A 13,613-nucleotide genomic window follows, 5' to 3' on the forward strand; every position below is an offset into this window, starting at 1 on the left:
TTATACAAATATAAAATTTGCTTTAGAAATTTGTTTATGAGCTTTGAAATTTAATTTACAAATATAAATATTTAAAAATTTATATGTAACTCATGAGATTCTATCAATACAAACGTATATGAGCCCGAAATTAGAGCTTTATATATAAGTTCCAAAAGATACAAATATTACAAATATAAAAGAAATATATATTTAATTACTTAATTTAAATCATAATCGTAAGTGATAATTATTTTTCACATTAGCTAAGTGTGGTACTTATCACTTGATGTTTTCTACTCGACATAATGTTTCCTTCTTTATATAGGACTATAACTTATGTTGTTAGTTCTCGTAAAAAATGTCAATGAATATGTATTAGATTCATTAAAAAATAATGTATTTCTAAAAAATTCAACAGTGATATGATATTAAAAACAAAAGGTCCAAACAGCTTTAATTTGTTTGATTTATTTGACTGATACTATAGAAAATAAAATAAAATTTAAATTATATGAGTATAAGTTAAAAGTACATCAAACAAATCAAAAATGTCTCTGAGGTAAAATTGAAATTAAAAAATTACTCACTCACACACCCACTATCTATTATAGCACTATTGTTTTTCTCGCCATATTTCCCCCCTGTTTAAAAAAAAAAAAAAAAGTCCTCGCCATCATTTCGCTTATCACTCTCCAGTTCAAAATTCTAGGGTTTTCTCAAATTCAAAATTCCCCATTTTACATTTTCTTCAATTCGCCGATCGTCAACCCGCCCGCGGATAATTACCTGCGAAAATGTACTGTCAATTTCCGGCTTGGAAATTCGAGCCATTTCTATAGCTATTTTTGAATTTCTCGCTAATTCGTCAAAGGTATTATCAATTATGGCTTATTAACCTTGTGATTTGTTTCAAATTATCGGATTAATTTTGTATAATCCTCCACATTTTGTGTAGTTATAGTGTTAGTTTAGCGTTTTTTTAATTTGCTTGGGAGGGGAATTTGTGGATATGATTAAGCAGTTTTTGGGGAAGCTTCCTCGGAAGCCGTCAAAATCGTCGTCGTCTCCTAACGAGTCGAATCATAATGAAGTTTCGGCATTTTCATCGCTGAACTCGAATTCGAATTCAAACAGTTACGGTGTTACTAATAATAGTGGGAGTAACTCTAAGGGGTTAGGGAATAGGGGGAAAATGTCAAATTCGATGAGTTCGGGTATGCCTCAGGTTACTAGTAATGGGAATCATGGGAAAAAGGCGGTTCGGGTCAATGGGCAGGTGGGACCGTTAGGTATGGATTCTGCGGTGTCGTATGAGGTTTTACCGGGTTTTAGAGATGTTCCGAGCTCGGAAAAGCAAAATCTTTTGATTTGGAAGTTACAAATGTGTTGTGTATTGTTTGATTTTGGTGATCCTATGAAGAATCTGAAGGAGAAGGATGTTAAGAGGCAGACATTGCTTGAATTAGTTGATTATATTTCATCTGTGGGTTCGAAGTTTAATGAAGTCACGATGCAAGAAATAACAAAAATGGTTGCTATCAATTTGTTTAGGACATTACCTTCATTTAATCATGATAATGGGCTGCTGGATATGTTTGATCCTGAAGAGGATGAGCCTACGATGGAACCCTCGTGGCCTCATCTTCAGGTTGTTTATGAGCTCCTTTTGCGATTTGTGGCTTCAGTGGAGACGGATGCGAAGCTTGCAAAAAGATACATTGACCACTCTTTTGTCTTGAGATTGCTTGAACTGTTTGATTCAGAGGATCAACGGGAGCGCGAATACTTGAAAACAATTCTTCATCGCGTATATGGGAAGTTCATGGTGCATAGGCCATTTATCAGGAAAGCCATAAATAATATATTTTACCGGTTTATCTTTGAGACTGAGAAGCACAATGGAATTGCAGAATTGCTGGAGATCTTGGGCAGTATAATCAATGGATTTGCACTGCCTTTAAAGGAAGAGCACAAACTTTTTCTTGTCCGTGCATTGATCCCCCTTCACAAACCTAAGTGCGTAGCCATGTACCACCAACAACTCATGTATTGCGTCACGCAGTTTGTGGAGAAAGACTTCAAGTTGTCTGACACCGTGATCAGAGGAATCCTAAAATACTGGCCAGTAACCAATAGTGGTAAAGAGGTCATGTTTCTTGGTGAGTTGGAGGAAGTTCTGGAAGCTACCCAGGCTGCAGAGTTTCAGCGGTGCATGGTCCCCCTGTTCCGTCAGATTGGTCGTTGTCTCAACAGCTCTCATTTTCAGGTATCATATTCTGATCCATTTGATTTCATCTTTAGCTAGATCGAACTTCTCAGTTTATGCTTGGTTGATCCATATTTCTACCTTCCATCTTCTTGGCTATTCGAAGCTCAAACTATCTTTCTGGTTCGATGCTTCATTAGATAAGGACCTCTTCAGGGTTTCCCATGCTTTACAAATTCTCGGGGTGGAGTTTGGGTTCAGTAAATATTTGGAGGAGAGGATAATGATTGATCTATTCATTTTTTTTATTAGAATAAGCTGAACCAATAACAGATTTGCTGCTGGATATTGAGATTGGTCTATGCAATGAACAATTCATAACTTCAGTATGTGCATTTATGTAAACTATGATTCCAGTGTAGCTTATTCTGAAGGATAATAAAGAAGAAATGATGAGGTATTCCATTTGGCGAACTGAACATAACTGGATGCTGTGAAATATAAAAAGTTGAAACACTGGTATATGTTTATTGTTGTTCGAGTAAATTTTTCGTCTTTGAAAGAGTTCGTTATTGCTTTCTTTTGACTGGATGAAGATGCATATCACCATTCTGTTTTAGTTAATATCATTTTCTTTTTCTTATGATTGGGCAATCTATTGGACTTTCAGTTGACCAGTCCGCAGATTTAGGAATTTCATGCTTTTGTTTTTGTAAAGAGCACATGTGCTCCAGGTTATAAGAGTGGCTTACAAGTGATATATCAATATATCATCAATCATATGAAAGGAAAACGCCAGAGAGATGTGGACTTCAGTTTAATTAGATACACAATTGGAATAGTTTAGACTTCAAATAATTAGGCTATGTTAAATATTAGTTACAGTTGTAAATCAGTTAGACAGCGAATATAGTTCAAACCAAATTAGCAAATTGTCTGAGATTTGTGGCTAGAAACAGAGAATAACTAGCCTACCTAGCAAGTTTTATTTACCGAAGAGCCTATTTTAAAAGATTTGTATTTTTCCCAAGTATAGAGGAAATGATCAGACTTACTTCAAGCTCTCACAGCTTGCCTCAGCAGGTTGTCAGATTTTAGGCACCTCTTATGTACCAAAAGACACAGACAGGCACTCACACACATAAAAGATTATTCAGGAGCTATTTGTGATGCTAAAGCTTCGATTATAGTTACTTTTTCCTGAGAAAGATCTGGACTATCCATTAACCTTGGCATATTAAATGTTGATACATGGTTTCCATAGACATTATTTACACGCTTTTACTTTTACTTTTAACATCAATTTTCCAGCAATAGGCAAGAAACATTGACCAAAGGATGATTCTCCGTCATGGACCCTCATCTGGAAACAGAATTTAAGTTTTAATTTCCTTCTTATACTCTGGTTACGGAATTGAACTTAAGACACAAGTTCCTTTCTTGAGTTTCAGCTTGTATGTATTTTGACTTGTTATCACCAAAGAAGTTTGATTAAAGCCTCGTGGAGTGTTCAGCTCACAAAACTTTTCACAGATCTTGCAGATTAGAAGCTGTGCAATTTTGGGCATAAGCTAAAACAATTACTACTTCTGTACTATAGCTGCACTATTACTATTATTGCTACCACTTTGCTTAGAGTATTGTTATGATAGAATAGAAATGTTAATTTTGGCATTTTAGAAATGAGGTTAATTTGTTATGGATTAAAATAGAAAGCAGGTAAGACTTCGTATTGTTATGATTGGAAATTTTAATTTTGGCATTTTAAAAAAGAGGTTAATTTGTTATGGAGTAAAATAGAAAGCAGGTAAGACTTCCAATTCAAATAAAAAAGAAGAAGAAAGAAAGCAGGTAAGACTAAATGAGATGGAGGGTTTATAGCCTTTTGGAGATAGAAGAGGTAGCTGAAGATACTTGCATGATATCTTTAAAACACAAACTAGTAAAGGCAATGTAAAAGTATTGCTTGCCATGGATGGATGAGTCAAATCAGTATGGGAAAAGGGAAAAGTAGTATTTGTTGTTTTCACTTTATTCCCATAAAACTATATCTTTTAATGATTTATGAGTTCTATAGCAACAACATGCAGTTAGAGTGCTATCTCCTTTGCTAGTTATGTGTTATAACCCCTTGATTGAGTTTCCTCAGTGTCATTCTGATGTTCTATAGCATTTAAGGTTGATAGAGCGTCGATCTAAGTAGAACATTGTTCCAGCTATAGAGGAAAAGGGAAAAACCTTCATATTCTTCTGGCTAACCTGAAAAGAGATCCCAAATAGGAAAGAAGTAAATGAATAGTGCCAAATCTAGCCAGTATGTTGAATTGCTTGAGTTAGTAACATGAAAAAAAAAAAAGATTCGAAGACATGGTTGGAACAGAGGTTTCCTTGTGAATAGGTACTTTCATTCCCTTTTTCTAGAATACCAAATAAAAGAAATGAACAGATTATTGCAATGCCAGTTTCTCACCGTTTTCTTCATTTATACTATTTGACATCAAGAACTATTTTCTTGATCATCACTTAATGGGGGTAGTAAATTCTGTCATTATGGTGGGTTCATCACCTTGAAACACTTTGAAGTTGAGATGCTGAGCTTGGGGTGTAACCCCTTACTTCTTTGGCCCTTATGTGCGTTATATTATATGACATAAAGAAATAGAATAGCTTTTGGCATGCCTTTTGCTTCTACTTATTTTTGGGGCATCTATGAGGTCCAATTGGTATAGATTTGGGTGCTCTTTGTAGAAAATCTCATTGGGACTTTCCCCACTACAATAAAGTTATACGTTATAAAAAAAACCACTTTGACGTTAAGATTTAAATAACTTAGCTTGGGTATTTTGGCCTTCCCTATCTTTTTCCAGCGATCAGTCTAAAGAATTTTATAATTGTTAGTCAAATGCTTTTGACGCTATATCTCATTCATATTTAGCTCATTGTCCATTTATTTTGTTCTGCTAGGTGTCCTAATTATATTAACACTGCCATTTGTCTATTTTCCTAATTAATCCTGAAGTAAGATTCCAAGTCTCCTTCTTAATGGATTTTATCTCACAAGTTAATTGTTGGAGTCTGGAGAGACTATTTCAAGAAGTTCACCCCTGCAAAGTAACCTGATCTTATGTTGGAGAAATGTCAAAATATACACCAACTTCTTATTTGCAAGGAACCTCAAAATACATCTTGCCCATCTTATCTGTTGGAAACAGATTGTCTACTTGTTTATTTCTGGAATTATTGTTTGCATTAAGTCTATTCTACTTTTGAATGTCTCCATTTTCCATAAACTGGCAGGTAGCTGAACGTGCTCTGTTCCTGTGGAATAACGATCACATAAGAAATCTGATCATTCAGAATCGTAATGTGATTTTACCCTTAATTTTTCCACTCTTGGAGAAAAACACCCATGGTCACTGGAACCAAGTTGTTCAAAGTCTGACGTTGAATGTAAGGAAGATCTTTTCAGATGCTGATCAAGCATTTTTTGACGAGTGTTTAGAGAATTTCCAAGAAGATGAGATAAGAAACAAGGAGGCACAGGAGAAGCGGGAATTGATCTGGAAACGCTTAGAAGATGTAGCAGCTTCCAACTTTGTGAGTAATGAGGCTGTGCTCGTCTCTAGATGTGCTTCTTCTGTTGTCATTGCCAACAACACCAATTAACGACAAATTTGGGTAGTTGAACCATAGATGTAGGCCCAAGAATTGTATTTTGTTACTTGGTGCCCATATCCATGGTGTGTTGCTTAGCTGCCAGATGATGAAGGTGATAATATTTTCCGTGGATACCAAGTTTCTCTAATATTTCTCTATGCTTTTTTGGGGCTGTGAGAAGGGGGCAGGTGCTCAGCTCATTGCTTTTGATCTCATCTGCATGGGGCATTTGTATTATAAATATTTAAGGTCTCAGATAGGGGCTCTTGGAATTTCTGATAAATATTTATTTGGTTATATTTATCAAAAAAAAAAAAAAAAAGAAATGTTATTTTAGTTTGGTGATTGGTATTTTACATAATGATTTGGCGTTTATGGATTATACAATTGGGGCCTTGCCCAGAAATGAAGTAAAATTCTTGAAATGCCTTAAACTTATTACACCAAAGTCAATCAAGCACTTTCCAATTGACAGATTCTCCTTATTGTCCAAACACTGCAAGAGTGGAATTGTTCTCCAAGTTCCGTACATATGCTTGTCCATCTTATGCCCAAACCAGTTGGATATTCTTATGAGTTATGATTTTCCCTGTGGCATTGTTAAGTCGAAATAGCTTCTTAGTGTATTTTTGTTCCATTAAGAGAGAGATCACGAATTCCATGTGGCCTACACTGCTAGTTTAACTTGATGAAATAACGTTTTACTAGCCGTTTTTCAGTCATGTTTTTTTTTAAAATAGCCATTGCAATGGGGTTTCAGATTCCTAAACATGTTCACTTGTAGAATTTGAAACTAGAGAAAAATCATAAGTCCTACATTGGCCCATGCTAGAATTAAGTTCACATTTGCATGTCGACATATCAAAGAATATAATGTAAATGCACCACCTCCATTTTAATGTTGTAGCTAGTGAGTACTGATCGCTGATCTAGCTTGATGAAATGGCGTCCACTGATCCCTTTCGTCCATGTCATCGAAGTATAGCCACCGTTGTTTCAGATTCTACCGGTGAGGCCCTATGTGTGAGCTCTGATTGGCTGAATTGCAGGAATAGCATTATTTCTGATCATTTTGTCTCTATTTAAAGAAGTTTTGCAAATTCAACTGATGCAACATTTTACAAACTATGAGAAGTCAATTGATGCAAGATTTTGGCAGCATGTGTTTGAGCTGCTTTTTCTCGTAATTTGCACAGCGTTCTTGCTTATTTTTGCTGTCTTCCTTGTTGCTTATCCTTGCTTTTCATAAGGAGGAAAAAATACAGCTTAAAGATAGAAATCCATATGCAGAGTGCACTTATATGCAAAAACACAATCTCAAAGTAACTGATAAATGATACTACTAGTGTTGGTATTTTAACAGACAATCTGATACCAAATACATTCTAATCAAATTTCCCAATGTAACAACGCGGATGAAGTAACAGCTTGCAGCATCTTTTTATGTGTTAAAAGATTTCCTAGCTGTTTGGGGGGGGGGCAAAGACTTTTATCATCCAGAGAGAAGACGGAAGGTTGTATTTCATATCACGACAGAAGTGGATATTATCTGGCCACCGTACCATTTAGACAAATCATGTTGTGCCGTTTGTATTACAACAGCAATCCGAAAAACCTTATGAAACAGATGACTAATAAGTGAACTGCACTAGAAACCTGGGATTTTAGAACTTTATGAGCCTAGTTGTAGGAAATTGATTCACTAGTCATCTCCATAAGCTCGAAAGCTATATCGCTCTTGGTAGAAGTCATTGAAGTACAGATCAGCTTCAAACCATTTTGGATACCGGACAAGGTCTCCAGCCACAAACCGCATAAATCTTTTGCTTCCTTCAGGTACCACCCTAACCTCACCTTCTTCAATATAAACTAACTGATCTACATGCCAATCCCACGGTAACTTGCATTTGCCAGTTTTCCACATTGACCATCGTGGAACTCCAAGCTCCATTAGTCGATCTTTTGCCACATTTCTTTCTACTCTCACATGATACAACTCCTCCAGTGGCTTCTCTGTCATCATTGCTCTAACTCCTTGAAATCTCCTGGAGGATGCACACAAATTTCTTCGTTCTAGGCAGCTAGTGCTGGTGGATAAGTGGCTTAAAGCAGGCATTGCTATGAGACTCGCCATATGATGCACTCTCTATTTGTGTTGCTATAACAAGGAAAATGAGCCAGCCTTAGCTACACAATGTAATAGGAGTTAATTTAGGCAATTAAATACAAGCAAATACCATGCTGCATGTATCCTCCAACACAACCTAGTGCACTAAAGCTCCCGCTGTGCATGAGGTCTAGGGAAGGGCTGAACCACAAATTGTACACAACCTTACCATGCATTTCTGCAAGAGTCTATTTCCCACACAATGTTTGAGAGAAATGCACGTATGTAGAATTACTTGCACAACAAATACAACCATGTTTTGCACGGTATGCATTATGATGCATCACTTATAGTCTACAGATAGATAGTCCTGACATAGAAATCTCAATAAAATGGACTTTCACAGCCCTAATTCACGCTTCTTTAAAGTTCTCTCATTTGTGTGTAATTTATATGATAAGTTCCACATTTCCAGCAGCAGTTCTGACAACTGCATACATGAATTATCCTGCCAAAGTTTGCAATCACTTCCAGCAAAATTATCACTCCCTCAGTATTACCTATACTATTACAATCTTCAAATTTTGGCAAAAATTCCAATTTTTATATATTATTCATTAATTTTAAAGTGAAAGGCCAACACACCCCCAAAACACACCTCAACTATCATTTATTCACTTTTCTCACCTAAACTATCACCATAGTTCAGGCAGACAAAAAAAATGATGGTTGATGTCTGTTTTAATAAATAGTTGGTAATAATTCAAGCATGAAACTCGAAAAATTGAGATACTTTAGGTGCATTTTGACCATTAACTCCTAATTTGATGATTTTATATAACTTCACATTCATTTTCTACTTTTAATTATTCAGATTTCAAAGTCTCATCTGATTCTAACATTTAAACTCTAGTCGTCAAGTCAAGCACCTTCATACAAAATAAGGTGCAGGGATTATAAGCTTCTACAAAAAGGATTGTGCTCAAGCAGAAAATGAAAAAAAAAAAAAAAGGAATAATAAAAAAATGAAAAGAGAAGGGTTCCATCTATCCCTGGAGAAAATTGGCAACCAAAAGAATAAATGGGTGCAGGATCTACCATTAAAAAGAAGATTCAATAGAAATGTATTCTTACCCCTTTCCGTTTCAGAAGCAAAAGCAAGAGGAAGATAAAGGAGATTTGGAAGATTGGTGCTAAAACCCTTGAAGAGTAGAGTAGAATGTTTTGAGGATTAGTGAGGAGGGTTTATCAGAATTCTCGCTTTATCCCATCCAAACACAAGGGGAATAGGTTGCTTTCTCGTGAGAAAAGGTAGACAAAAGAAAGTTTTTACCCCAATACGATAAAAAAATTAACTAAATATATCATTCGCTATATTTTAGTTTTTGGGGTCAAAATTTTTCTTAATGTCATATTTCGAGATTAAATTTATCTTTCTACTTTAAAAAATTATCTAAATATGTCATTTGTCAAACTTTTGAATCAAATTTACCTTCGATATCATACTTTGGAGTCAAATTTACTCTCGTTGTTAAGAAAATTTTCACATATACCCTTTCTTTAATAGAAAAACTCAAATTAACGTTAAAATTTTTTTACGCACCCTAATCTAATTCGCTTGACCCAACTCAAGTCACAAAAAAGACAAAAATAAATATATTCATCCCTCTGTTTTGTTAGTCGAATTTTTTGAAAAATAAAAATACTTCTCTTTCAACGTGCAATGCTGGTAGGTTTCTTACAAACGAGCAAAAGTAAAACAGAATATATAGAATAATGTAGAAGCATGAATTTAGAGAAAATTTCTATTACAAACTCTACTCATGTTTAGTTATGTTCAATTCAAATTTTGATATGTAATTCTATGTGCATCTGAGAACGTTCAGATTACACTCTTGAATAGGTGTAGCGAACGTTGTCAATATATTTACCCAACAAAGAGTTGGGGTCGAATCCACAGGGAACAATGTGAGTGGTGATTGAGTAGGCTCGAAATGAAAGTAACTTGCTAAATTCAAACCTAGGATACAAATATTCGGGGATTTATTTGAACATTTTCAAAGATATAACAATTTTTAGGCTTCTAGAGGACTAATTCAAGGCCAAGAACAATTAGAGTGTGATCAATTAAGTGTGGATCTTGGAGTTATGTCATTCTAGGTGTGAACTTATACATGAAAAATTGAGAATTTATCCAAATTTTTGCTAAGGGTTTTAGGTAGGCTAGATTTTGGGTCTTAATGTCAATCTTTCAATAAAACATTAAATTTCACTCATGGATTCTTTTGAATACCTCATGAGCATGCCAAATTTATCAATCCAATACCTCAAACTAGCATTCTTATTTCTAAGATGATGCTTATAAAACTAGTCAATTCAACCAACACCCTTATTTCTAATATGAAGCTAACAAATAAGCTAGATTCAAGATGTTGTTCACAATTATTCCTCACCCACATCCCTCTTTCAAGGGTGATGTGGGATCCTTAGGCAATTGAGGTTTCATTCCAATTCTCAATTCAAACATGAGACAAAAGCAAAATCCACAACTATTAACTAATTAATTGGATAAATAAACAATACCCATGCACTAATAACAACTTATTCACGCATAGTCTCAAAAGAAATAATTAGCTGCCCATAAAGATAGAAAGTAAAGATATACCAAAATTTACACCAAATTGATCTATGAAAATTAAAGAGAATGCAAATTCAAACTTTAAATTTCAATAAATCTTCAATGAAAATTGTTAATCCTTTAGTTAGGAATTACTCTAATCTATTCTTCACTCAAGAGTAGTACATTAGTGAAGCCCCAAATGGAAGATAGATGATGGGTAAAAAAAATTTCTCAATTGTGAAAGGGTTTTGCCATTTTATAATTTTGGGATCCAGCTTCGTGAATTTTTATTCTGCCCCTTGTAACTTTTTCGCTCTACCACGATCGCCATCTCTTAATCGCGTTCGTGACTCATGTGATCATGGTAGTCCTCTCGCGATCACCCTCGGGTTGACTAGTCGCGATCGCGGTACCTGAGGGTCGACTTCTGGGCCTGAATTTCAACTTTGGTTCCTTTTGCTCTTATTTTATCTCTTTCAGCTTTTGATCGACTTGTTTTCATCAGGTTTCCTACAAGATCACCAACACTAAAAATTAGTACATTTCAATAGATAATTAGCCTCATATACACAATTCTTCTATCATAATGTGCTCAAATTTGGATGTAAATGAGTAAATGAGTGACAGATTTGTCACTCATCAACACCCCCAACTTAATACTTTGCTTGTCCTCAAGCAATACTATCCCACAATCAATGATACTACTCAATTATAGGCCCACTCTTACAACCAAATAATCACAATAATTTCGAACACGATTAGCACCACCAATTAGCCCTCAAGCATGAGAAAAACTATTCGTGCAACTTTCCTCAAAATCAATCACACTTTCAAGGATGCAAAACACTTTTAAGAAAAATTAAGCAACAACTACTTACTCTTAAGAGGTGATTCTCTATCAATAGTGACTTAACTACACTCTTTTATCACATGTACGGAATACGACAACTTCACCAACCTTTACTAGTTTACATGCCTCCTCACGAAAGAAAAGTCCCAACACACCATAATTTCTATCATGCAACAAGGGACAAATATGCAAGTACTCACCCCCATAAAGAATTTCTCAATACACACAAGTTCCATGTCATATGCTTGTCCCGATTTCCAATCATTACCAAATCAAAAACACTTGGTTGAAAAACTCAAAGGGTTTTTTCAAGCTTGTAATGTAGGTTCGGGGAAGGGTAGGATAAATATTTGGGATAAAAGTGAGTACACTCTCCTTGAACTCCACATAGAACATTATTAGATCAAACTTTGAGTCATGGGCCACTTCATTCATTCCTAATTTTCACATTGGTTCACCCATCTTTTGAAAGAATTTTCTTCTTATTTCTTTCCTTTGTGTAATCTCATGCTTTTTCCTTCTTTTATTGGCCCTTTTCTTTTTCTCATTTATTTGTCTTAATTACTAAGATTTTAGACACTCACTTATAATATTGTGTCCCAAGATCACCTCTTCCAAGATTTATCACCCACAACTTAGGATACTTAGGATTTTAGCCTCAAGTTGTCTTTTTAAGCTCAAAAAGGATAGAGTTCAAAAGCGTGATAAAGTTCAAATGGTTCATGGCTTGTAATGCGGTTATCAAAGAAAGGTTCAAAGGCTCAAAAGGGGTAATTAGGGATAACGTCTATGTACGAGTAGGATTTTAGGCTAGAGTGGATTTTCATGTTCATAAAGAAGGCCTAAGATCATTTCACCAACCAAACACAATCATGATTAGCTTTGAAAGACAACGAGTCAAGTTCTAGATGACACAAGTAGGCATGAGAATCAATCAACAAAGCTCATCGCACATGGCATGCAAACTTTTCAAAGAGATTCAATTACATTTTCTACTAAAGATAAAAGAAGTTATTTACCACACACTACCTACTAAAGAATTTGGAGTCACAAAAAAGGTAAAGCATTGTCACAAAAAAGTTATTTACCACACCCTTGATTTATACAAAAAAATTGGGATGAGGGGGATACTTGTTTCGCATTTCACCATGCTACATGGCTATCGTTAGCCCCACATTAAGCTGTCATCTCACATTTTGGTTCTCTCAAGGGCAAATCATATGGCTACTCATATTTCACCTTAGGAATAAGGACAATCCCAAATCTATAATGTCACGGTGCTCAGGCCTCCCCTGTATTTATATCTCAAAAATCCCAAACACGATGATTTTTCCTTAAAATTATCGTCACCCAATCTATCATAGGAAAAGGCTCATCCAACATCATTATTAAAAGAAAATAAAAATCTAAAATAAAAAATAAAAGAGACTAATCCATAAAACGTAGGCACCATCAAGGCACCTAATATAACCAACCAAAACATCAAGTCATCAAAATAGCACTACAACCCAAACATCAAATAAAGATTAAATTACAAATCAAATACGAAATGAGTTTGGAGATAGGGTATCCCCAACTAAAAAGATGCAATGTCCTCACTGCATAGCATAAAAGTATAAAAAAGTTAAAGTATTGCGACCGCTGTCAGATTACAGCAATCGTGGTAAGCAAGATCGTGAAAACCCTAAGCGATCAAAATAATTGAGATGGAATTTTGGCACCCTGCACTTCTAAATTATGATCGCGATCTGCAAGTTGCGATCACGGTAGTTGAGCCTCTACAATTCCTTTGTTCAGCTCCCCTATTTTTAAGGCTACATTATCTCAAAGACTTGAAGTTCCCCTGTATTGGCTACCAAACCAATTTAAAGTACCCGCAACATGCCAAAAATTTATGGATTGGTCAAAAACAAATATCAAAAACCAAAATAATAGGTTGTCTCCTATCGACGCTTGATTTAACATCGTGGCAAGCCGCTCTTTTATCATTAATTATGTCTCCACTTAGAGGGTTTGAATTGTTGGCCCAAATTTCGATCACTATATCTTTGAGGTACTTGGGACAAAGGTAAGGGCACAACGATACATATTCGATCTCGCCACTTTAAATACTTGAACCTTTTACCAACTTCACATCAAACTTCTAAATAGGCTCATTGGGTATTAGTGAGAACATCAATAAACCACTAGT

General features: G+C 35.3%; 2 protein-coding genes across 3 annotated transcripts; one reads left to right on the forward strand and one right to left on the reverse strand.

Annotated features, from left to right (window-relative positions):
- The first annotated feature begins 581 nt into the window (after positions 1-581).
- Positions 582-6,181, forward strand: LOC107878168 (serine/threonine protein phosphatase 2A 59 kDa regulatory subunit B' gamma isoform). Its single transcript, XM_016725083.2, has 2 exons — positions 582-2,248; positions 5,486-6,181. Exons 1-2 carry the CDS (start codon positions 992-994, stop codon positions 5,852-5,854), a joined length of 1,626 nt encoding a protein of 541 aa, XP_016580569.1. The 5' UTR covers positions 582-991; the 3' UTR covers positions 5,855-6,181.
- Positions 6,182-7,147: 966 nt separating this feature from the next.
- Positions 7,148-9,293, reverse strand: LOC107878169. 2 transcript variants are annotated; one of them, XM_016725084.2, is made up of 2 exons: positions 9,087-9,293; positions 7,148-8,003 (listed from the first exon to the last, which is right to left on the reverse strand). In XM_016725084.2, the coding sequence occupies exon 2, from the start codon at positions 7,977-7,979 to the stop codon at positions 7,548-7,550; it is 432 nt and encodes a 143-aa protein (XP_016580570.1). In that variant the 5' UTR covers positions 7,980-8,003; positions 9,087-9,293; the 3' UTR covers positions 7,148-7,547. The 2 variants fall into 2 exon arrangements, with proteins under 2 accessions (XP_016580570.1, XP_016580571.1); XM_016725085.2 differs by having other exon boundaries at positions 7,148-8,032; positions 9,087-9,259.
- Positions 9,294-13,613: the final 4,320 nt, after the last annotated feature.

Source organism: Capsicum annuum, chromosome 7 (assembly GCF_002878395.1).
Source record: "Capsicum annuum cultivar UCD-10X-F1 chromosome 7, UCD10Xv1.1, whole genome shotgun sequence".
Taxonomy (NCBI): domain Eukaryota; kingdom Viridiplantae; phylum Streptophyta; class Magnoliopsida; order Solanales; family Solanaceae; genus Capsicum; species Capsicum annuum.

Bases quoted from the DNA above. Each gene is read 5' to 3' on its own strand.
- LOC107878168 (XM_016725083.2), top strand. From the start codon at position 992: ATGATTAAGCAGTTTTTGGGGAAGCTTCCTCGGAAGCCGTCAAAATCG. The intron at 2,249-5,485 runs GTATCATATTCT...ATAAACTGGCAG, and splicing joins TCAACAGCTCTCATTTTCAG to GTAGCTGAACGTGCTCTGTT.
- LOC107878169 (XM_016725084.2), bottom strand. From the start codon at position 7,979: ATGGCGAGTCTCATAGCAATGCCTGCTTTAAGCCACTTATCCACCAGC.